Source organism: Telopea speciosissima, chromosome 1 (assembly GCF_018873765.1).
Source record: "Telopea speciosissima isolate NSW1024214 ecotype Mountain lineage chromosome 1, Tspe_v1, whole genome shotgun sequence".
Lineage (NCBI taxonomy): Eukaryota > Viridiplantae > Streptophyta > Magnoliopsida > Proteales > Proteaceae > Telopea > Telopea speciosissima.
The window spans coordinates 77,553,608-77,577,616 of record NC_057916.1 but is presented as its reverse complement, the minus strand read 5'-3'; the positions used below and the strand labels follow the sequence as shown (position 1 = coordinate 77,577,616).

Below are 24,009 nucleotides of genomic sequence, written 5' to 3'. Positions count from 1 at the left end.
ACGAGATCATAGTGGTGGGTGATTGTTCACCTTCCAATTTTTTCCTCCAAAGCACGTACACGTTTTTATTTCTACAAAGACAGTTATCTATCCATTATTCAACTAAATGTACATGGGATGTCACTGCAATATTTTTTACCATAGTTACCCGAAAGCATTAATACTATTTATGTACTTTTCTGTTTATCTAACTATGGAAGTGGTTTATAGAAACAGGTTGCTAAAGGGTTCGAAAATATGCTGCAGTACGAGTGCTTTTTGGCTATTGGTCATGGACCAAAACAACACTTCTTGGATGGCATGGTTTTAGACTGGTGTGTTTGTATATAACGTTTTAATAATGTAAATTTTATTGATATTATTTTTTTTTAAATTCTGTAGGTGAATACAAGGGAAACAATTGAGATGGATTTTGATGTTAAGGAAGCAACCTCTGCTCCATTAGTAGATGGTAGTTCTTCTAGCTGTTATATGTCTGCTACTCATAGTTGTCATTCCTTTGATTTCCCAAATGATGAATACGCGAGGAGTTGGAAGGGAGATGAATTTAAATACTGGGATTCAATCGTTCTCGACAAATTCATGTTGCAACCACTAGTTTGTTTGCAGCCTCCATTTGCTGGGAAGACTAAAGTTTTGGCTTTTGAAAGCTCAAAAAACATATCGGATTTCATTGAAGAAAATATTAACAAATTCGTGATCAGACACCCGAAGTTAGACAGCTTATTTTTGCCATCACCATTACTCAAGAAATTGATCAGGTGTTTTATTTTAAATTGTTTTCTCTATATGTGAATTTTAAATATATTTTTCTTATTAAAACAATGTTATTGTTTTTTTATAATGCAGATTTGTTTTGGAAGGGCTCCAACACATTTTCACGTTAGGATTGACGATAGAAGCTGATCTATCGCAATCACTGGTCGTTGGTCCTGGTGAACATTTTCTGTTTGTGCGGCTTTGCCATTGTCCTGGTAAGTGTAGAATCATTATCATGTTTTTATTAAATTTAGGGTAAATGACACCTAAGGTCCCTGACGTTTCAAGAAAATACAGCTAAGGTTCCTAACATTTCAGATAATATGTTTGGGATACCTAAATCAAGATAACCCAGACCTAGTTAATTAAGCTTTTTTTATTTCCATTTTTACCCGTATATATCAAATTAATCCTATCTTCCCTATTAACCTCTCACACGCACAACCCCCGCTTACCAAAACCAAAAAAAAAAAACTCTCCATCTCCCACCTCTCGTCTTCCTTGTTCTCTTTGACAACCTCTGTCTTCACAACCCACCCTCTCTTCGTCTTCTTCTACTAAGTTCACCATCACCGCTATCTCCACAACCCACCCTCTGTTGCTTGCTGCATCAGACTGATAAGGTTCATAATTAATGGTGACCCAGCTTGAGAAGTTGGGCATCTGGTTTAGGAAGACATTGAAAGAGGCCATTACTGTTAGTTGCACCAACACAATTCCCATACATTGGAGCAAAACAGGAAAGATAGCTAGTCTCAAAAATAAAATTGCAAGCAGAGCGAGTCGTTCATTAACAGGGGATGTAATGTAATTCTAGATAGGATTTAATCCCACTAGAAACCATGTGAGAGGTTTAGGGAAGGTAAGTTTAATTTGATATACAAGGGTAAAAATGAAAATAAAAAAAATTAATTAACTAGGTCGAGGTTCTCTTGATTTAGGTATCCCAAACATATTATTTGAAATGTTAGGAAACATAGCTGTATTTTCTTTAAATGTCGGGGACCTTGGTTGTCATTTATCCTAAATGTTATTATATGCTAACATTTTTCTTATTTTATGTTAGATAATAAGAAAATTCCTCCGAATGAGATGATGAATCACATCTTACCCTTGGTACAACGTTTGGAAGAACTAATTCCAGCATTGAAGGAGTTATATGAGTTTAGGCACCTATGCTCCATGAAATTGTAAGAATTTACTTTTTATTTCTGTTTCAGAAAACTTTTTCTCTCTTAATTCTTATACTAGTGGAACTTGATTTTTCTATCTGCAGGATGGGTGTTGAAGAATTGCTCAAGCACCCCTTTTTTGGAACCGAAGAGAGTAAAGTTTCTAACTTGCAAGTACTCTATGAACATGTGGTGGTGGCTCAGATGGAACAAGCAGCGGTCGAACAAGCATTGAAAGATATAATTTCAGACTCTCATTGGATACGTTTAGTTTCACATATTGAGCACTGCAGTGAGGTTTTGAACTGTACGGACTCACTCGATCTCTCCTTATGTTGATGTCTATAAAGAGGCTTTCCTTGGTATAGTTTATATCGTGAATTTTGCATTTTGTTTTTTTTTTTTTTATCTCTTGATGTTGCATTCTGGACTGCAAGTCTTCCTCGTGATTCTCTCTCATTTCCCACAGTGGTTGAGAAACCAGGGAGAGATGTTGGGGTTAATCACGTGTCGCAAAATTGAAGATGAAACAAAGGGTTTCTTATGAGGGAAAAAATAAATTTTACCAATTTACCCTTGATTTTGGGCTGGAGGACTGCAAGTCTTCCCCATGATTCTCTCTCATTTTTTATGATTTATGCACTGGACATCAAGCACAGCGGGAAACTCTTCAGCTAGTTATGACTTTTATTATCGAATCATAAATCATACCAAAGAGAGCCTGATTAAAAACCTACTTCGTTTCACTAATTTTTATGTATTTTATGGCAGATACGCCACTAGATGGGCCTCGAATACCATACTGCGATGTTAGAACCGACTTGGTACGGTTTTTTAGGAATTATAGGAATTACCATGTGCATAAGAAGTCTATTTCAGTAAGTGTTAAATATTATTTTTAGTTTTAACTATTATTTTTTAAGATTTTTTAAGAGTGATTCTATGGTTTTTTTATTTTTTATTTTTATTTTTTTACAGATTGATCTTACTGAACCTGCGTTCCAAATATTGCAATTCTCAAAATTTCTCGCACTTTGCTTTCAGTACACTACAGCCCTTCGTTGAGGTTAGTATATTTGGAGAATATCAAGATATTTTAACAGGTTATTGCTGTGTAAATGTTTTGAAATCCCTAGGAATATTCTATGTGGCAATCCTTGCCTACTTCAAATTGTTATATCAGTTCTGATTGGTAGAATAGTCAAAAGTTCACTCTTTAATGGCTATTTTTTTCTATGTAATTATGTATTACTTATTATCTTTTAGGGAAATTATCAGGGCCACCCCCTGACGTTTGCCTATATTTTAAGGCACACCCATTAACTATTATAATATCAACCATTACCCATTTTTTAACGGTGTTGACATAGAAAATTTCTTTGACCAATAGACCCTTTACAATTGTTAATTTCTTTCAATGGCTACCTTCTCTTAGATTTGTGACACGTGGTTTATCAAAATCCAACGGTTGTATTTGAACATCCAAATTTTCCCCATCTCATTCAACCTGACCCTCTTTCCCGTATTTCTCTCTTTCTCTCTACTCCTCCCTGCAAACGAACTCCCCTCACTCCTCTCTCTCTCTCTATACCGGAATATCCATCGGAGACGACAACCCTCCTTCTCTGACTGCAAACAAACTCCCCTCACTCCTCTCTCTCTATACCGGAATACCCATCGGAGACGGCAAGAAGGACCCTGCTCCAAGTAACCACCTCGGCAACCAGTGTGGTCCAACTGTTGTTGTTCCATTCCACTCCTGCGACAAGAAGAACCCTGCTCCAAGATTGACCGGACTTCTCCCTTGAGCAATGACTGTTCCCTCGCTGCCAGATTACTCCTCAGAGACGGCGGCAAGCAGTGTCGTATTATGGGTTGTGTTTGTCTTTTTGGTCTTGTATTGGAAAATTACTGAGGAGAAGAATATCGTATCCTTCAAATAGTAAAATGGGTTCTTCTACAGATGTCTTCATGGGTTCTTCTTCAGAGGCCACATATAGTGATATAGAGTAGAGGTGCTTAGGTTTGACTGTAAGTTGGGGTAAATTAATGATCTGACTGACCATCAAAAATCTTCTCCACAATTTCTAAGGACAAAACTACAGATTGACCTTCCAATTCAAAATCATAAATCCCTTTATATATTTCTGGTATTTCTCCCCAGCTTTTCTACTTTTCACTTTGCTCTAAAGTGCGTTCTTACTCTAAAAGCTTGACTTTTATAATCAATTTTCAAAAGTTGTCTTTCACCAAATGGCCGAATTTATCAGGAATGAAGCATGAAACATGAGTAGAGAACCTGTAGTCCCCAACCAGTAGCAGTGGCAAATGTTAATACTTCACATGGAAACCTTCCTAATGAAGTGGATTGCTGCGTTAGAAACCTTTAATCCTCACCCCCCACCAAAAAAAAAGAAAGATTCGAATTTTCTCACTGTATGGATTTGTTAGCTCTGCTCTATTTGGTTTTTCACTTCGTTTGAATCACATCAAAATTAAGAACTGTGCACGACCACCCAAGTCAACTACTAGTTACATTGGCTTGTTCTTTGGGAGAAAAATTTTCACAACCATATCAGCCCCTTTGTCATTATAACAAAATAGACTCCTTCTCCCATTTTAGAACTCAAGGAAACAGAGGTATGAGCCTCTAGAACAGATATTGTTCAAGTAAATAATATAATCCACACCATTACTATTATAGTGGACATACCTGCGACCTCACCCAGTGAGGAATATGGTTGCCGGAGTGAGGAAGATTGTCACCGGAGTGAGGAAGATCGTGATCGGCTGACGCTGGGCTACTTGATCGCCGGAGTAGGTCTCAGAAGACGGTAGGTTGCAGTGGATTCTCCAACGTTGTCGGTGAGTGTGGGGAAGAAGAAGGGTTTGTGGGTGTTTTAATTGAAAGGTTAGATTAGGTAATTCTCACTAATAAGGGCAGAAATGTTTTTTAAAAAATATTAAATAGATGACATCACCATTTAACAGTTCTTAACTAACAGTAGGGGGTATGTGTGGAATTAGTTTGATAAAGAAGGGGTGGTGCTGATATTATGGTAGTTAATGGGTGTGCCTTAAAATATAGGCAAATGTCAAGGGGTGGCCCTGATAATTTCCCTATCTTTTATTACTTCATTCTGAATATCTGTTCTTAATTTGGTGATTTAAAGGTTGTTCATTTCTGTTCTTTTTGTCTGGAGTTGTATTGGTGAATGTTTCTTTTCTTTCTGTTTTTTAACTGTTAGAGAACTTGTTTCAGTAAAAATTCCCTTTTATCCTTTTGAAATTGCTAGGTAAAAAAGCTTTACACATACGTGGAACAGGAGGCTCGAAACATAGACTTACTGGGGGCCAGCCCTCTACCGCAGTAGGTAGTGCAGTTGTCCTCGAACTCTCAAGAATCAGCATTTTTATTGTGTCAATCATTACAATGTAAAGTTTTACCCCAACAAAAATCACTACAATGTAAAGTGGGGTACCTTTTTTGTGACGTACTACATATTCAAGTAGTTGCTTTATTGGGTCCAAATTCTCAAAAGAATCCCAGTTAACAAGAAATTCTATATGGTTATTGCCGGTCAGGATTGATCCAGTCAATTCCGCCGTGTGAAACCTTGATCATGTCCGATCTAATGCTTGTTGATTTACAATCAGCTTGGTCTATGACAATCCTGTGGTTAAGTTGATTGTAGAGCATTGTTGTGTTAGTGATATACTGTACTCTTTTGCGGTTGAGCAGTTCTTAGACCTAAGGTTTAAAGTATTGGATATTGTATCGGAAGGGTGATTTTAAGTGTTATATTGTATCAATCATTTAAGTTTGATGAATTAACAAACTTACTTTTATTGAAATCAATTGATAAAAATACAAAGATCAAGTTTTTCTAAAATTTACCTTTATATGTGAAATCTCTGTTGTCTATGAAATTTCTAGCAATTAGAGAGAGAAAAAAAAATTATAGTTTGATAGTCACATGGGCCTTTAATGGCCGTATCAACGTGTATCAGTTGAGAGTTGGGTCTTATTCTCAAACAGTTACCCTCACTAGTGATCTTGTTTAAAGAATCGGGTCAATTCTTCAATCAAATCATATTGTGCATACTTTAGAATCTCAGATGTCATCTAGCCTACTTTTTAATTTGTTGTAATATGTTTTTGTTAAATAAATGAATGGTGCAGCATTTGCATTAAAACACTGTTTCATAGTATTAAAATAAGTTCATCCACACTATTTTGAATCGAATTGGCTGATGGTGCGCACCGATTCCGGTGACTCTAAGGTACACTAAGATTTCCGTATAATCAGTGATTGGTCTTAAGCTTTTCTTCTATATGGCTATAAGGTTCTGAGCTTACAGAACCCAATTTTAACGAAATAAAATTTTTTTTTAGGTAAAAGTAAGGGTCTCTTTCGTATGATTTGTGTTTATATGTATTATCTATTTTTAAGAAATCATTTATGATAATAAATCATGGTCGACAAATTATAATTGTTTGGTTGTGATTTGTACAATTTATTATATAATTAGAAATAGATTTGGTATGTCTATGTGCATAATATATTATGGGGAAAAACACTGGTATGCCTATATCCATAATATATTATGGGAAAAAGAAATTTAGAAGGTAGTGTGGTCCTTGTGCCCAGACACATGGGAACAAAATATCACCCCGCAGGTGAAAATCTAACCCATTGATGCTTCCGCGAGCACTCCCATTTGTCTCCGCACTAACACAAGAGTTTCACTACCTTTCAAGGAACCCTCTCTCATATATTATATAACCCTAAACCTTTTATTAGAATCTATAAAATATTTGAACAAAAAACTACTTGTCATCCTCATCCCCCAACCTCACTCCCATTTCTTTTTGGCCTTTAATAAACAAATATCATGGAGTACAAAGAGAAATAACTTTGTCAGTACAATGAGAACCTTATGGCAAATTATATGGATGTGTGAGAAATCATACACATCGCAATTCGAAAAGGAAAATCATAACTTTATTTGTCACATGTCTGCAAAACTTGAAATGGGTATAACATTATTTTTTTTATCATTAATATCCCTTTATGATACATAATTTCATTAAAGATACATAACAGCCACAATATAAATTGAAACAACCCCTAAGATGTTCAACTTAAACCCACTTATGATATATAATTTCATTCCAAGATACTTGATAGTCACAGATATAAATTGAAACACCCCCTCCCATTCACTTTCACCCGACTGTCATTCTTGAGAAGAGGGAGGAGGGACAAGCATCCTTCCAATACCCATGTAATCCGTTGCAAAGTCCTCATCATTGTTCCACAACATTTCTTTCGAAGTACAGTCTACATTCCTGCTCTTAAGCAACCAAAACCAGGGTTTTATCTTCTTATCCAAGGAGTAGTTGAAGTATCTAGGATATTCCACCACATCCCTAATAGGCTTCTCCATAGTGTTCACAAGAAATTCAAGCTTTGGTCTCAACACCTCCTCAATGCGGTAGCTCAGTAGTGGAGAGAATCTACGGACCATGGATGCTACCTCCTCTTAGACAGCTCACTCTTCATCAAATACCTCATCCTGCTACCACCAGAATGAAACAAAAAAAATAATGCCAAAACAATTTTCCACAGTTTGATATGTAACACGGGAAGATTCTTGAAAGGCTGAATGACAATTCTTGAACACCAAGTTCCCAAAATCAGAATTTAGGATTAATCAAGCTGCTGAAAGGGATAGATATAACAGTTTATGATTGTGAAACTTGGGGCTGGCTACATAGGTTTAAGACTAGCAATTGATAGATCAAACACAGAATAAAATGCAAGGATTTATAAGAAACCCCAATCACATCATCAAGAAACTCCAATCACAGCATAAAAAACTACATTGTGACAGAAACCAGTTTAAGCATAAAATGACTACATAATAAGATCAAAGTTCTAAATTAACAAAGGAAGTGGTAAAGAGAAACAAGGTCTTAGCCCAAGTTTTTGCAAAAAAGTAGCTCTCTGAGGGAACTGCAGAAGCGAGAATAAAGCCAATTCTGGCCTCTACAATCGGTGCAACAGTGCAACAGCTACCACTTCCCCCATCCATCAATTTATAATAAGTTATTACTCTTCCCTATACATATCTTTCCCTCTTTCTTTCTTCAGATACAATGGAAAATGATAAGAAACCAAATCCCTCAATGGAGATTCCTCAACATTTCGGGTGTCCCATTTTAATGGAGCTCATGAAGGATCCTGTCATCATCTCCACTGATGTTACATATGAAAAGAAAAACATTGAGAAGTGGTTCTTCACCTACAAGAAGACTACTTGCCCTGCCACAAATCAGATCATCAACAACTTCTACCTCACCATTTCAGGTAACTTCAACTTCAGCCTATCTCTATGTATGATGGCACCCATTTCACAACATAAGAAAGGTTAACTCATTTCACTATCATGAGGAAGGTTACTTCATTTCACTATCATGATTTTTCCTGCAATTTTCAACTTTTCTGGATAAGAATTTGAGGGACATTGAAAGCACTGGTTGAAGCTCATTATTGAGATGAAATGTTTGGTCTAGAGCTATTGGAAACAGGAGTGGACGTAGTTAACCAAATAGAAACAAACAAACAAAGCAAACCCACTCAGCTCTCCAACCCACATTGATTTGACCTCTTTCCTTTTCCTCAACCACTTAAAAATATTTCCTTTCCTTCCCTTCTGTTTGGTAGGTTTTCGTGGTTCTCCATCTCAATTTTTCTCGCTCCTCCTCTCCTCTTCCTCTCCCATCTCATAATTCTCAGTTCCTCACCCATATTCTCAAACTCAAGAAACAGAGCAAAATGGTTTTATATCAGTTTTGCATGTTTTCTCTCTGGACAAGGATCTGGGGGGCAATGATGAAAAAGGGGGAAATGACCTTGATGATGAGTGGAGGAGCAAGAACAGGAACAGAACAGCTTCTCTTCTTTTGAATCTCTCAAACCTTCATTCACTACATACCCAAATTTAGAAGAGAGTTAGAAGAGAACATTTTTTGTTCTGATCCTTTGTAGGCATAGATCAGAATTGTCTAGGTTGTTAATCTCATATCGTTTTGGTTAGGATACTAATTCTCACAACAGCCAAACAAAGAGATGCAAGTAAAACGTTTTCAAACACTCCCAGAAAGTACAACAGAGAATTAAATAAAATTAACATAAGATCCAAAGCAACAACTAAAATTTCAGAAATTGAAGAGAGGATATCAATTCTCATACCAGCAATCAACGACTGGAACAGATGGCAAAGCGCGAAGCCTTAATTCTTCATTCCATTTTGATTTTGCCATCAAGCCGAGAAGGATAATAGAAGCAGTTCTTAGTTCCTTCTTACTTGAAGAACTTGGCATTAATGGCTTTGGGTCGTATGGTCGCCACCGAGAGACGGAAAGTTGCAGAACCAAAACTGTTCTCTTCATTCACCGGGAAGTCTACATGCAAACGACTGTGAAGGCAAATCCGCGGCAGCTCCAGAAGGAGTTGGGTTGTCAAGGAACAAACGAATGATGGCGTCGGCGAAGAACAGGGGAAGGAGATTCAAGCGAGGAAGACGAATGGAACTCGTGAGATCGATCGAGCCAGAAGGTTTTCACCTTCGCATGAGCAATCAAGAGCGAGAACGCGAGAGAGACACAAGTCTGAGAGTTTGAAATTCTTGATAAATGTATAAATCATAATAAATGATTTATGGCCACAAATCACAAACAGGTCAAGAGCTATTTGTTATTTTTAATTTTTTCTAATTTGTTATAAATAGAAATAAGCATTATAAATTATACCAAACACCTGAAAAAATAGAAATTCATCACATAAATACAAATACAAATTATACTAAACACCTTACTATGGAAGCCCATGACTGGGTTTGAGTGTGATCGAGCTGGGTCAACCATCTTAATGCAGATCCAGCCAAGGAATACAAGAACGTCTGCCCATTTGATTCTCAGAGAGTCCCCATGACCTAACGATGGTGGCAAAAATCTTAAGGTGAGCCTTGGGGTCGCCTAACCCGTCAAACTTGTCCAACTTCCACACTTCCACTTGAAGCATCGGGAATTCTCTCTTCAGGGAAGAATACTAAATCTTCTTCGTCCTTCTCCTTAATCTTGCCTTTAACGGCCACCTCTAGTTCAGCCGCTTTCTCTCTCATCTTCTTTTCTCTTTCAGTTTCAGGAGGATCTGAAGGTCGACTGTCATCCCCTTCTTCCACGAGTATGGTGATCGGAGTCTTGGGTATTGCAAGGATGGTTCTTCTGGCTTCCTGATCAGCTGGCCCGGACGTAGATCCGCCCTTAGAGATTTCATTGACCGACTGCAACAATTGTGCCATAAGTTGTCGCATTTCGGCCATGTCTGTTTGCAACCTATCCACCCGGTGCTCGACGTGACTTTTAGATAAATGGTCATATGTCGGATCCATGATGTCCACAAGTGATACCTCAATTGATGAAACGGAGGAGTAGGAAGAGGAAGGGGATCTTGAGAAGAATGATGGACCGGCCCGGATCAGCCTTCCATCATGTCGGGTCCAAATGGGCAAGGTTGGAATTGTGCTTCTAGGAGAAAGAGAAAGAGAAAGAAGAATCCTAGTTTAGACACTAAGAATAAAGAACTTATAATCTTTTATTTTTTATTTTTTTGGTTTTTACCATTTTTTTCTTTGTTTGTATTTCAATTATTTTTTTTTCTTTCATTATTATATTTCTTTTTTTTGCATTTTATTTTGTTTATGTCATTACCTTTCTTTTATTATTACCTTTTTTACTTGTTTGGCTCAAGTAGTCGAAGTTGTCTTCAGAGTTTGCAGTGTTGCAGAAATTCTTTCAAACCTTATTTTGAATGCCGTCATCGCCTAAGCATTTTTTAGAAACAAAAAGAAACAAACAAAGAAAGGAACCTAGTTATCGGGTTCCTGATGATTATGTCTTGAGTCAATACGAGATGCCCTTATTTCAAGAGACACGTAAGGTTCCATCATATGGAAGCGGATTTCCATTTTCCTTCAAGGGACCATCGCGGGACTATGGAATTCCTTACTTTAGGTGACATCTCGTATTGAAGCCAGATTAATCATCAAGCGACCCTAAAGTCGATCTTTTTTACAGCTAACAAGGGTTAGTTTCCTACATGATGCATGTAATGGGTGGGCTAATAGGACAGAAACAGGTCACCCTTGACAGAACCAATATACCTATCGCTCGTAGTTGCGAATTGCAGGTATGTGGTTCTTTTGATATACCTGGAGAGTAGGTCACATAGTCTCAAAGTTATCAGGCTAGTGCCTTTTTTGAGTGGCTAAAGCCCCCCACAACACACTAGTGAATACCCTCGCTGGTGCTTATAAACTTTTACAGTAAATATCAAGGGTTGTAGCTTCACAACGAATTACCCATGACTACTCATGGGGTCCAACGACTAACTATTGGGGGTAAAAGGGGTTCCCATACAGTGTGTGTGTGCAAGAAAGTGGTACAAGAAACGACTATCATCCGATCTCAGAGTACTTAGAATGACATGCCTCACCTCCCCGGGGGTAAGGGCACGACAGGGAGTACCCTCGCTGTTTGATTTCACTTCGAGTACTATGCATGATGACACACAAGGGTTAGCTACTCACACATTTTTTGTTTTATTTATATACAAAATTCGGAGAGAATATTTTGCATTTACTTGTAGCATCTACTTAGAAAGCTTGACCTCAAGTGGACGTTAATCCACAGTCCCCAGCGGAGTTGCCACTGTAAGTACCGTGGTCCTCGCCGTGATGGGGTTTCCGCAGCCTCTTTGTCGACAAGTGAGTAGTATGGATAATATTGTCAATGTATGAGAATGACATCAGGGGGGTTGGGGTCATATATTAAAATCTATTAAAATAGTGAGAAGTTGCCAGCTAGGGTTAGGGCCTAGGACCCATTGAGTGTAGTCCTGTCCGTTTGCAAATGAAGTCGGGCTACGGGACTCCGTATGGTCTGACCAGAGATTTTGGGTAAGGGGTCAGGTTACGAGTGTGGGAAGGTGTTAGTCACCCACCTTGCCCGGCCAAAACCGATCTCTCTGTTATTGATGCTACCAAATGACGAATATTTTCTCCTCTTTTATTGCGACGGTGTCACATTATATATGCTACATTACATCTACAATATGTACACTAAAACAATAAAATACTAATGACTACACTAGATTAATATGAAATGTAGAAATTATACCTACATGGGGAAATTCCCTTGGCTCAGGGGAGATAGACGAATGGACCGGCGTCGATTTCTTTTGGAATAACGACTCTTTAAAGTAGCTTAGTAGCAAGCAAACGAACAGTATAATGACTGTAATTGGGAGGGGGGTTTCGCTTGTTATCCGTACACTGACGAGATAGCAAACTCTAAGAACTGGGATTGCTCTATTATCGAACGGACAATTGAAGGATTTATCCGCATTCAAAGGCCTCACCTACTCGGGCATTTCTAGGAGAGAAAATCAGGGGAAAGAGGGGAAATGTGGACGATATCCACACTTGGAGGGTCTCCCTGCCCAAAAACTCTGTTTTAAGGGGAGGGGGACCCTCCTATTTATAAGGGGTGCCCCCCCCCCCCAGCCTGGGCCAGGGACCACGTCCATGGCACCGTGGAGATGTCCATGGCACCGTGGAAGACTTTTCCATAGCGCCATGGATGACATCATCAAGCTGACGTCGAAAGTGTTCCGACGGCGTGGTTTTGTACCTTGTTGTCATGGGAGGCCTTCACAGTGTCGTGGTCAGTGTGATCCTTTTTCTTTTTCTTTTTTTTTTTTCATTTTTTGGGCTAAAATGGGCTTTGTTTAGTACTCAGGGTGTGTCTAGGCCCATGGGCTTGGTGTTTTAAGGCTTAGGAAAGGGGAAAATACGTCGCCCAATGTCCGTGTCCCGTTGTCATCATCGCCAAGGGTGGTGACAAAAATCAGTGTATACACATTTTAAAACATGTAAAAATTACTTTCATATTTTTTCTTTATTTTTCAAAGCTAAAACTTATATTTTTCCTTATTTATTTATTTTTTAAATATTTTTTTTAATTTTTAAAAATTAAAATAATTATTTATGGGCAGAAAAAAAAAGTTCGACACCGTGAAGTCGTAGATCGCCATTGGTGTCTAACATGTATTTAATTTAGCCCCATCTAAGTTATATTACCCCTAATTTTTTCTATTTTAGTTGTAGAAAAATCAATTTTTAAAACAAGAAAAAGAATACATATGGAAAAAAAAATAATTTTGACACCGTGAGGTTGTAGATCAGCCTCCGGTGTCTACATATATTAATATCATCACCATGCAACATATATTGAACATACTATTTTAAAAAAAAAAACAGTTTTAGAGAAAAAAGAATTACCTTAAATAGTGACAATTCCTTCACAATCTTGCTAGGAGGTGTTTTCGACGTGTTTTTGGCGATGATCCTTCGAAGCAAATGAAGAACAAGTACGAATATCCTTAGAATCCAAGTTGGAAGAGTAGAAAATCATGAAAAAAGCCCCAAAATCACTTCTGCCCAGCTCTCGGTCGATATATCGACCATTAGCTGGTGAAATATGGGTTTTATACCCATGTTTTAATGAGTCACGTGCATTGGTTTGTGTCATTTCGTTGATATATCGGTATTTGGCCGAAATGTCTTGAAATGGTCAAAATATCAACCAAAATATGGACTTTTTTGATTTTGCCTTTGCATTTCATCTCAACTATACCGAAATTACCGAAATATCACGATATATCGCAAAATTTTATACCATGGTTTGAATCCACCAAGATCCTTTTAATTCAACTATTCATAGAAGACAATCATGAGCAGCATCATACAATGTCTGCTTCTGTGTGTTTTTTTTTCCCCTTTTTTTTTATTGATAGTTTGAATGAATTTTGTTGTTTCTCTAGTTTTGAAGATACAAAATGAATGAGACATTTCCTATGGTGTATTCTTTAATAATTTTTAATGTCCTAAAATCATTGATGTTATATAAATTATAGTATTAATGCCAATTCTGTAATTTATGATAAACATTACAAAACTATTTCAGAAACATGTTTTATCAAACACCTTTATAGTACTAAATGTGTTTTGGATACATTCCTGTAACAGGTTTATCAAACACGCCTTGCAACCCAGAAACAATATTCTGCAAATAAAAATATCAAAATACGTTTTTGGTGAGAAACAGAACAGAAACACGAGTAATGTTATCAAAAGGTGCCAAAGTTTAGAGGAAGAAGGGGACACTGATGCCTTTTCATTGTTCTATATCCCTAGGGTAAAAGGGTCATATCACATGCACCTAGGGTTATTTAGGCAACCTTTGGTATCGTTTTTATTTTTTATTTTTGCCTTAAAAAACGTTTTTGGTAGCGTTTGGTATCGTTTATGGAGCCTGTTTCTATTTAAAATTTAACAAAGATTGAAAAAACCAAACACCAAAAATAGGTCTGGACCCATTTATGTATTTTGGCCAAAAATAATTTTTGCGGGGACTTTAAAGAGCACGTGTTCATAAATCTAAAAATCAAAGGGTAGGAATGTCATTTCTCGTTAAATTAGAAGATCGACCCTTTTTTTGCTTCTTCTTCTTCCTTCTATTGCAACACCATTCGCCACTTCCCATCATCTTATTTTTCCTGCACTCCACCCGCCCCCTCATCTTCTTCTTCATGCGACCCCACCCGCACATCTTCTTCTACAAATGTATGCCTCAAATTTCCCCTAATCTCTCTGTTTCACCGATGGAAACCGCCATCACCATTTGCAATCCGACCAAAACCCATTTCCCTCATTTTTTATCTCTATCGCCTAGATTCCATAGCTCTTCCTCTCTATTTCATCCCATCTCCATCTCCATTGACCAAAAATTTCATCAGCACTTTGACCTTTCGACTTTCCAAAACCCATTGACCGAACCCTCTCATCACCGTCTCTTTTAATACTCCAAACCTAGTAGCCGCAACCTATTATCTCCATTTCCTTTTTTTATTTTCATCTTTCTAATAGTTAATTCCCACTTTCTTCCCAAAATCAAACCCATTTTTACACAAAACTCACTTCTCTTTTTTATTTTTAAATCCCTTCGTGCAAGACCGAGCACCATCGACTGAAATCTTTCTTATTTTCCTATTTCCATGCATTATTAAATCATTCTTCAGCGATTCTTGCAATTGAATTTGAATTGGGATTTCCATATTTATTTTTCTTTTCCTTTCCTGGATACTTTGTAAATGCAATTCTACCCACTTCCATGGCTGCACAGCAAGACCTGAGAGGGAAACAAAAAATTATTGAGTTATAATTATTGAGTTATAAGGAAGGTGGGTGAAGAGAACATCTCTTAACCCATCTTGTAAAAAACCATTTTGCACATAGGGATGCCAAATCCATTTCTTCAAAAAAACCATTTTATCTCTATTGGTTATCAAACCATTTTTATGTTTTGATTAAAAATGATTTTCGTTATTGATTTATGTTAAATAGGCAAAAATCAAAAAGAAAAATGATACCAGAGTAAAACACCATATACATATAAAATACATATGTATATTCATTGAATGTATTCTATCCCATTTATTTCTTCAAGGAACAAGCTTTTGGGTATCGTGAACAATTGCAATAATTGGGTTCATTAATATTGCTGATATAGTAGATGCTATCACACATACAATCATACTTAATTCAATGAAATTGTTTGATCTTAAAGGAGATCATCTATAATTTCGCACGTGCGGGGTTATCTCTTGGTTTTTAGTTTGGTATCATTTTTCTTTTTGATTTATGCCTATTTAACATAAATCAATATCAAAAATCATTTTTAATCAAAACATAAAAATGATTTGATAACCAACAGAAATAAAATGTTTTTCTTATGAAGAAATGGGTTTGGTATCCCTATGTATAAAATGGTTTTTTGATAAAAAAGGTTAAGAGATGTTCAATTCACAAACCTTCTTTATAACTCTCAGCTTCCCATGCCCTTTGAGTTAAATTGCAAAGCATATAAATGTGGCTGCTGGCCTCGTTTTCTTCCAAGAACGAAGGAGAAGTAAAAGGGGACAGGAAGAACAAGATGGGAGATTGGAGAGGGGGGGGGTGATAAGAAGTGATTCATACATATGGAGTATTTCAGAAATATTAGAATGCTTTAAATCTCTCTCTCTCTCTCTCTCTCACAGCCCATATAGATGTTCAATTTGGAATGGTGCAAAACTGGGAATATTCACCGGTTTCTCATATGAAGATTTAGTCATTCGGGAATCATTGTTAGAGATATTCTTCGAAGGGCATGAAAAATCTATAGTTGAATCCGAGAATTAAGGATGTTGTTGCCCTTCTTCAAGGGGTGAGGAGCCGATGAGCAGCGAATGGTTGCAGGGAAGAGGGTGAGAAGAAGATGAAGAAGAAGAGAGGAGGAGTGGCGCTTGCCTTTGTAATGATAAAACCAAATGACATTTTTACCCCCACTTTTAGGGCATATAAGTACATGTTCATTAACATTGAGTGCACAAATAGAACAAAAATAGATTTTGGCCAAAACACAAAATTGGGTCAAGAGTCGTTTTTTATTTTTGATATTTTTCAATCATTTTTAAATAGAAATAGACTCTATAAACAATACCAAACACGACTAAAAATGTTTTTTAAGGTAAAAATCAAAGATTACATTGTTTTTCCTTGGCCATGTCATGACTTAAAATGGACCCTTAACGGGCTGGACCTTTATAGCTCCCTACTACTGGGGGTACTGTATGCATTATGCGGTGCAGCACTGCCCACATGTGCACGGCGGGGCCCACTGGGGGCAATAATTTTCCTAAGGGGCTAGGTCAAATTGTAATAAATTATGCATGGTAAGGGAGGGAGTGTAATAATTGAAGGTAGAGGGAAGGTAAGTTTAATTAGGGTAAAGTACAGGGTAGGGGTCAGTAAATTTCTCAATCTTTTATGTCTTCTATAGGTATTCTCCATATATCGTATTTGCGATCGATCATCCCTCGTCAGGTCTCTCTGTGGTCGTTTTGAATCTACCTCAGTCGCGATTTCGGTAATTTCATTTCAGTTTTTATCCTAACTCAATTGACAGGTTTGATTTTAGTGGAAGCAAACTCTGATTCGTGCTTCGTTTTGCAGCAGGAAGACGACGAGATGTTAGTCACCCAATCGACTTCTGCCGATGTTTTACAGCCAATGGAAGGTGATACTTTTAGTTGTTTTGAGCAGAATTTGTTATGTAGCGTTTATAGGTCGCTCGGATTTGGTAGCTTGACTGGTTGATAATGGCCAAACATGTTAACGGGTTTCAATTTAGCAGTTGCGCAAGCGGAGACTGCCACTACGTTTGAAAGCAAGCCCGTCGTGGATCCTTGGATATTGCACTGGAAGATTAAAAATTTTTCTAAGGCCAAGAAGCACTCCTCTGCTATTTTCCATAGCGGGGGTTATAAGTGGTATATGGATAGCTATTCTTTTGTTTGATTTCTACTGCAAATTGATAGATACCGACCCCTTGCATTGCTTTGGCAGGCAGGTGCTCATATCTTTAAACAGCGTGCGCCATTTGTCCATGTATCTAAAAGTTGCGGATGCGGCGAATTTGCCTTACGGATGGAGTATTTGCTCTCAATTCAGCTTGGCTGTGATTGATCAAATCAATAGAAAATACACAGTTAGACATGGTATCATTGTTCGTCATCTTCTCTGTCTTTTATCTGGTTGGATAATTTTCCTTGTAAAAATCCTGCATCTTTTGGCTTAATTTTTTTAAGATGCTGTTCTGGACCAAATTTGTGTTTCAGATATCATTGCATAATTGTGAAACAAGCCTTAATTTTGTCTTGTGAATTTTTCTCTTATATCATTCTCACTGTTCTTCCATATTCTATCCTATTCCTTCAATGACCAGAACTTTGCTGAAAGTTTCCCTGGACTTTTGGTCCGGACTAGACGTATTAATTTCATTTGTACGATTTGACTCCTTATTGCCTCACTTGCAAGAACTGGGCCAAAAGAGTTCTTTTGGCCTTTACCTTATGGGCTTGGATTGTAGGTTTTGTTGAGTTTTATAGGAGAATAACAAAGTCTAGTTCCCGTTTTATACCAGATGCATTCCACTGCATGGGGTTAATTTGTGTTCATCATTGTACTGGAAATTTGGTCTGTTCAGTATGATTTGTTCACAGATGTCAAATTTAATAATTGCATATAGGTTGCAACAATATTCTTCCATCGTGTGTTTGGTATTTGTGTTTCTTGTTCGAAAAAGAGTTATTGGCTTCACCTGTAAATTTGGTGATAAATCCAGTATTTTACTTTGTCAGAGACACATCACAAATTTAATGCTCGAGCGAGTAACCGGGGTTTTCAGTTCTTCATGGCCCTCTGTAAACTAAAGGAACGGGGTAAAGGATATATTGTGAATGACACAGTGATAGTTGAAGCTGAAGTTGCTGTCAAGGCTGTGTATGACTCGAAAACGGAAACAGGTTATGTTGGACTGAAGGAGATGAGAGTAACCCGTTACATGAATTCTCTCTTCCAGACATTGTACCATATCCCCTACTTTAGAAAGGTCAAGACTTGAATTTTCACGCTATCTAGAAGCTAAGATCTTCCCTTTCTGCTTCCCCCTCCCTGTATTTTTTTTTTTTCTAATAACAAATTACTGTATTTTATATTCTGTATTTCAGGTCGTGTACAATATTCCAGGAACTGAGATTGACACGCTATCGAGGAGTGTCCCCCTGGCTCTTCAGAGTTTATTCTATAAGGTTCAGCATGGTTGCAGCAGTGTTGCAATGAAAAATCTGATAACGTCTTTTGTATTCATGCAACATGATGCACTGCAATTTAATAGGGTTCTTTGTGAAAAGCTGGAAGATAAAATGAAGGTGGTTTTTGCTTTTTCATCCCTCAAATTTTATAAGAATTATGAAGGCAATCTGAACTTAGAATTTATCTACTGGCTCAGGGAACTATTGTTGAGGGTAGAATACGAGAGTTGTTTGAAGGGCGCTATACGAAATTGGACGACAGGTCTGCAATTAATGAATCATTTTTCGGTATGTATTTTAGTTTCAGTATTGAGTTGTCCATGTTAGAACTGTATGGTCTTAATCAATATCATAGTTATCAAGGCAGGAAAGCGACCATGGCGTTTTAGAGGGGCAAAATTCAAGGCGACACCGCCATGGCGTCCAAGGCGACCAAGGAGCACGGACGCCATGGCGACGCGTTGATAACTATGATCAATATCCTTACATGTTGGTCAACTCTATATATTTGTGCAACAGGTCTTCGGCTTGATGTCAAAGGCTGTCAAGATGTCTACGCTTCCTTTGACAAGTACGTGGAACCTGAACGATTTGAGGGCGATAGCAAGGATTCTGCTGCACAATGTGAACGGCAGGTAAGGTGCTATCTGTTCATGGTTAATGGTGAGCATTGTAGTAATGTGGAAGCATCTCAGGTTTCAAATTCACATGTTACAGAGGCTTCCATGCCTGTTCTGCATCACTCTGTATGATGTGTGTAAGGCATATATGATGAGCCAATTTGAGTAAGAAATCAAGCTCTAGATTGGTTTTGAAAGTTATAAATGACTTCGTTTAAATTAGTCCCTTTTTCCTTAGGTCTGTTGAACTCATCTGTTGTGGCCTTCAAAAGTTGCTGACACTAATGACGAGTAGAAGAGACTTTTTTGAAGTTTTATCATTTCTAATGTCTTCCTGTTCATTATTGGGCTCTTCTTCAACTTTCTTTGGATTTAGTTAGCAATTTGTTTTATATTTAATTGCATGACATGATGATGTAAACATGATCATATGTCTTATGACTTGCTTGAAGATGATTCTTAGAGGACTTGTTAATTTGATTTTTCCAGGATGCTAGGAAGGGTGTCCGGTTCATTGATTTCCCTCCTGTCCTTCAGCTTCAGCTAGAAGGGTTTGAGTACAATGGTTGGGGGAGTGGTACGGTGAAGGTTAGAAGTATGCTACCTCTTATCCTACATAATGCAATATGAATGGCTTGTATCGAATCCCTAGGATGCTAATTAGAATTTGCAGATACAAATTTAATGTAAAATGAATTATTTTAATCCTATGAAAATCTCTGAGTGTGTTTCAAAATGTGGAACTGCACTATTCATTTGATCTCCCAATTTTCGCCACCAAGTTTTTAATCGAAATCTATAATATCATATAATGTCTCTTTTTAATACTGCATCGAACCTTGTAACTACAGTGGCAACCTTTGTCAATGTCCACAGTTAGTCACTGCTGTGTGTAGTGAAGCTTTGTACTTGAGTTTTCTTTTTGGCACTGGGAGTGGGGTGGTTTAGGAGGATGTCGCTTCCTGGTTATGGCTGGCACAGATCCTATCATGGCACTGCCACTGTCTCCTCCTTGTTATTCCTCCTTGCTTGGCAACTTTAAGTGTCTTTTTTGTGGAGTCCTATTAGTATTAAGTGAAAAAACTATGATTCAAGTCAAACTTCAGATTGTTGTTTATATACTGGTTAGTGGGCCTTTTTAAACACTGTATTTTTAGATACAAATTTAATGTAAAATGAAGTATTTTAATCCTATGAAAATCTCTGAGTGTGTTGCAAAATGTATAACTGCATTATTCATTTGATCTCTTGATTTTTCCTGCCCAGTTTTTAATCGAAATCTATAGTATCATATAATGTCTCTTTTTAATACTGCATTGAACCTTGTAACTACAGTGACAACCTTTGCCAATGTCCACTGTTAGTCACTGCTGTGTATAGTAGTGCTCGGGCTACTGTCTTTTGGTAGAAGCTTTGTACTTGAGATTTTTTTTGGGCACCGGGAGAGGGGTGGTTTAGGAAGATGTTGCTTCCTGGTTATGCCTGGCACAGATCCTATCATGGCACTGCCACTGCCTCCTCCTTGCTTGGCAACTTTAAGTGTCTTTTTTGTAGAGCCCTAGTAGTATTAACTGAAAAAACTTTGATTCAAGCCAAACTTCAGATTATTGTTTTATATTCTGGTTAGTGGGCCTTTTTAAACACTGTATATTTAGTACGCTAATGGGTTGCTTCTTTTGGTCATTTGTTTGGTTGAACCATTATATTATTTTGCTATTTTGGCGCCATGAACTAAATTTCTGTTTTTTTTTTCCCCGATCATAATAGTGACTGAATTTCTTGAGGTGGATGAATAATTTCACCCCCCAATCCTGATTTGATATTCTCCTCTGAAAATGGTTTAATTTATTGGCTTTCATTGTTGTAGATAAATGATCGTTATAAGTGTCCTATGGAATTGGACCTTGATCAGGGTAATAGAAAATATTTGTCTCGTGAAGCAGATATTGGAGTTCGGAACGTTTATACACTTTACAGGTATCGGTTATATCAGGATTTACTCAGTCTGGATTCGAACATTAAAATATTGGACATCGTTTGAGTGATGTTATTGGGTTGTTGAAATTCCTCAGTAAACAAATTTCTTGCTTGATTGTTGTTTGGTGATTAGTTTTGGATTTACTCAGTCTAACTATAATATCTTTTTCTTTCTGTATTATATTAAAAGGTTGAATTTAGTTCTTATACTTGGATTTTATCAACAAAAGTTATGTGGCTCTACTTTTAAGGAATTACATTATTTTTTCCCTTCATCCTTCCCCTTACTCATCCATGTTTGTTTGCAGTGTTTTGGTTTACAGTGATGGGGTGCATTGTGGACCTTATTATGCTTTTATCAGGCCAACCCTCTCTGATCAATGGTGTGTATAATAATAACCTTGAAATGGTGGTGTTTGTAAGCATTGAACTGTTTTGAATTTTTAGGAGTATTGTTGGGACTTGAATGGAGGCTTTCATAATTTACTGTTGTCTGTTAATTTGTAAGTGTTTTACTTAGATTAGGAGATTTCTATGAAAGAATTGTGCTTGATTGTGGGTGGTACTGAACCTGTGTATTCTTCCAAGTTTAGGGTACTTTTATGAAAAAACGATATTGTCATGGTTGGTATTGATCCAGATCGGTTTGGATCAATCTAATCAAAAGTATCAACTAGTCCGAGGAGCAAAGGTCTGGTATACACAGTTGTTTAGGTGATCCATGGTTTAAAATATACTGGATCAGTCTGGCCATATACCGGTTCAGGCTGGACAAGGCAATAATGAACGTAGAAACCATGGCTATGATATATATTGTGTAGAAGTTGTGAAAAGCTTTTCATCACTCATTCAGCTGTTGTAAACTCATAAGCTGGTTCACTAGTTCTTGAACTTTATGTTGGTTACATTGTCTTATTGGTAGTTTTTCTTGTCATTGGCTTTTCACCTTTGGACTGCTCAGATGGGGTTTCTGTGTGGGTTGAAGCATTGGCTTGTGCAGTCTGATTCATGTTATTGTGACATCTTAATGCTCGACTGTTCAGTGGGCGAGCCTTCGCGCAACGGTTAAGTTTCGCTATTGCATTCTGTTGGTTGTGGGTTCAAAACTTGGAAACAGTCTCTCCTACGAAGCAGGGGGCTGTGTAGATTTGCCCCTCCCATACCCTGCAGTAGAGGGAGCCTCGTGCAGTGGGACGCTCGTTAATGCCCGACTGTCTCATGATTCTGCTTTATAGTTTAGGAAATACAAAACTGTTCAAGATTTCTGTCAAGCTATTTTTGTATGGTCCAACAGTGTTGTGAGTATATCAATCATTAATTCTTAATAGTAACATTTAAGTTGTATTCAGGTACAAGTTTCATGACGAACAGGTAACAAAGGAAGATATGAATTGGGACTTGGAAGAGCAGTATGGTGGTGAGGAAAAGGTGATATTCTTGCAACCTTTATTCTTATTAGTGCACTTTCTCCAAGGATCCTTCTGCTGTTATTTCACATTGTGTTCATTCTTTTCACCTTTTCTCCAAACAATTGCTGTAGACAAATTCTGGCTTCAACAACACTCTGTTTAAATTGACGAACTACTCCAACCCCAACATGCTTGTCTATGTACGTGAAGGTGACAAGGAGAAAATATTTTGTAACATGGATGAGACAAATGTAGCTAAGCACATTAGAGTAAGCTACTTATTTGAATAATAGATTTGAATTCTTCACTTTGACTGCTTTTTTTTTTCCCTTTTTGTGGGGGGTGGGGTTGGCAGTGGGAATTTGTCTGAGCACATCTAACCTTGTATTTCAGAAAAGGTTTGAAAAAGAAGATGAAGAAAAGAAGCAGAAGAAAAAGGAAAAGGCAGACTATCACCTTTCGTCAATCAAAAAGGTAAATCTATGCAGCATGGCTTTTTGAATCAATGATTTTCTACCTGGAGTTAGAATTGGTGAACTGTTTGCTTTTCTTACTAAAGTAGTTGTTTCATACCATTAGGTTGTACGAGATGAGGATCTCAGTGAGCGTACTAGTAAGGATATTGGTTTTGATCTTGTGGATCATAATCAAGGCTCGAGCTTCTATATTGGAAACCAAATTCCTTCTATCACTTTCAAGGTATACAGTAAGTGTTTGCATTGCATCTCTGGAAGTTTAGCCTCTAGGGACAATGCTTTGTTGAGTTGAGTTGATATTCTTGTTCTTGCTGTAATAATTTTTGGGTCTTATTTTTTTAATTGCCACATAGAGTGATTCATGACATGCTCAGTCAGCATATTATTGGAGAGAGTTCATGGAAAAAAAGACAAAGTGCCAATTTATTTTCAGTAGCTTTTCTTTCCTCAGGAGGAAGGGGGATGTAGATGAACTAATATGTTACATTGTAAAATGCAATATTATATGCATTAAAAATAGCTTATTTTCTTTATGTTGCCTAGGCGGGCGCCTTGGACGCTTTGTTGGTGTTGCCTTGATTTTGGACTCTCTCCAACGCCTTGGTTCGCCTAGACCGTGACAACGATGGTTTTGACATTTTTGGTGGCTATTCTAATCTTAGTGTGGTAGTAGGTTGGTATATTCAGAAATTGTGGCTTATGTTGGAATTTGCTAAGGTGGAGAATTTGTTCTTTTTATAACACAGTTGTCATGGTGTCTAGGCGATCGTAGG

The 24,009-nt window shown here is 37.4% G+C and overlaps 1 protein-coding gene across 1 annotated transcript; it reads left to right on the top strand.

Moving 5' to 3' along the window:
• The first annotated feature begins 12,635 nt into the window (after positions 1-12,635).
• LOC122655020 (ubiquitin C-terminal hydrolase 12-like) lies at positions 12,636-23,528 on the top strand. The gene is made up of 15 exons (XM_043849272.1): positions 12,636-12,723; positions 17,044-17,178; positions 17,293-17,431; positions 17,508-17,659; positions 18,302-18,552; positions 18,671-18,871; positions 18,952-19,042; positions 19,274-19,389; positions 19,864-19,962; positions 21,242-21,351; positions 21,660-21,734; positions 22,701-22,779; positions 22,892-23,029; positions 23,154-23,234; positions 23,340-23,528. The coding sequence occupies exons 1-15, from the start codon at positions 12,636-12,638 to the stop codon at positions 23,526-23,528; spliced, it is 1,944 nt and encodes a 647-aa protein (XP_043705207.1).
• Positions 23,529-24,009: the final 481 nt, after the last annotated feature.

What these genes read in the sequence shown, in the direction of transcription:
- LOC122655020 (XM_043849272.1), top strand. Translation starts at nt 12,636, where the DNA reads ATGGATGACATCATCAAGCTGACGTCGAAAGTGTTCCGACGGCGTGGT. An exon ending in GAGGCCTTCACAGTGTCGTG is followed by an intron (nt 12,724 to 17,043) that starts GTCAGTGTGATC and finishes ATTTCATTTCAG; the next exon opens with TTTTTATCCTAACTCAATTG. An exon ending in ATGTAGCTAAGCACATTAGA is followed by an intron (nt 23,030 to 23,153) that starts GTAAGCTACTTA and finishes CTTGTATTTCAG; the next exon opens with AAAAGGTTTGAAAAAGAAGA.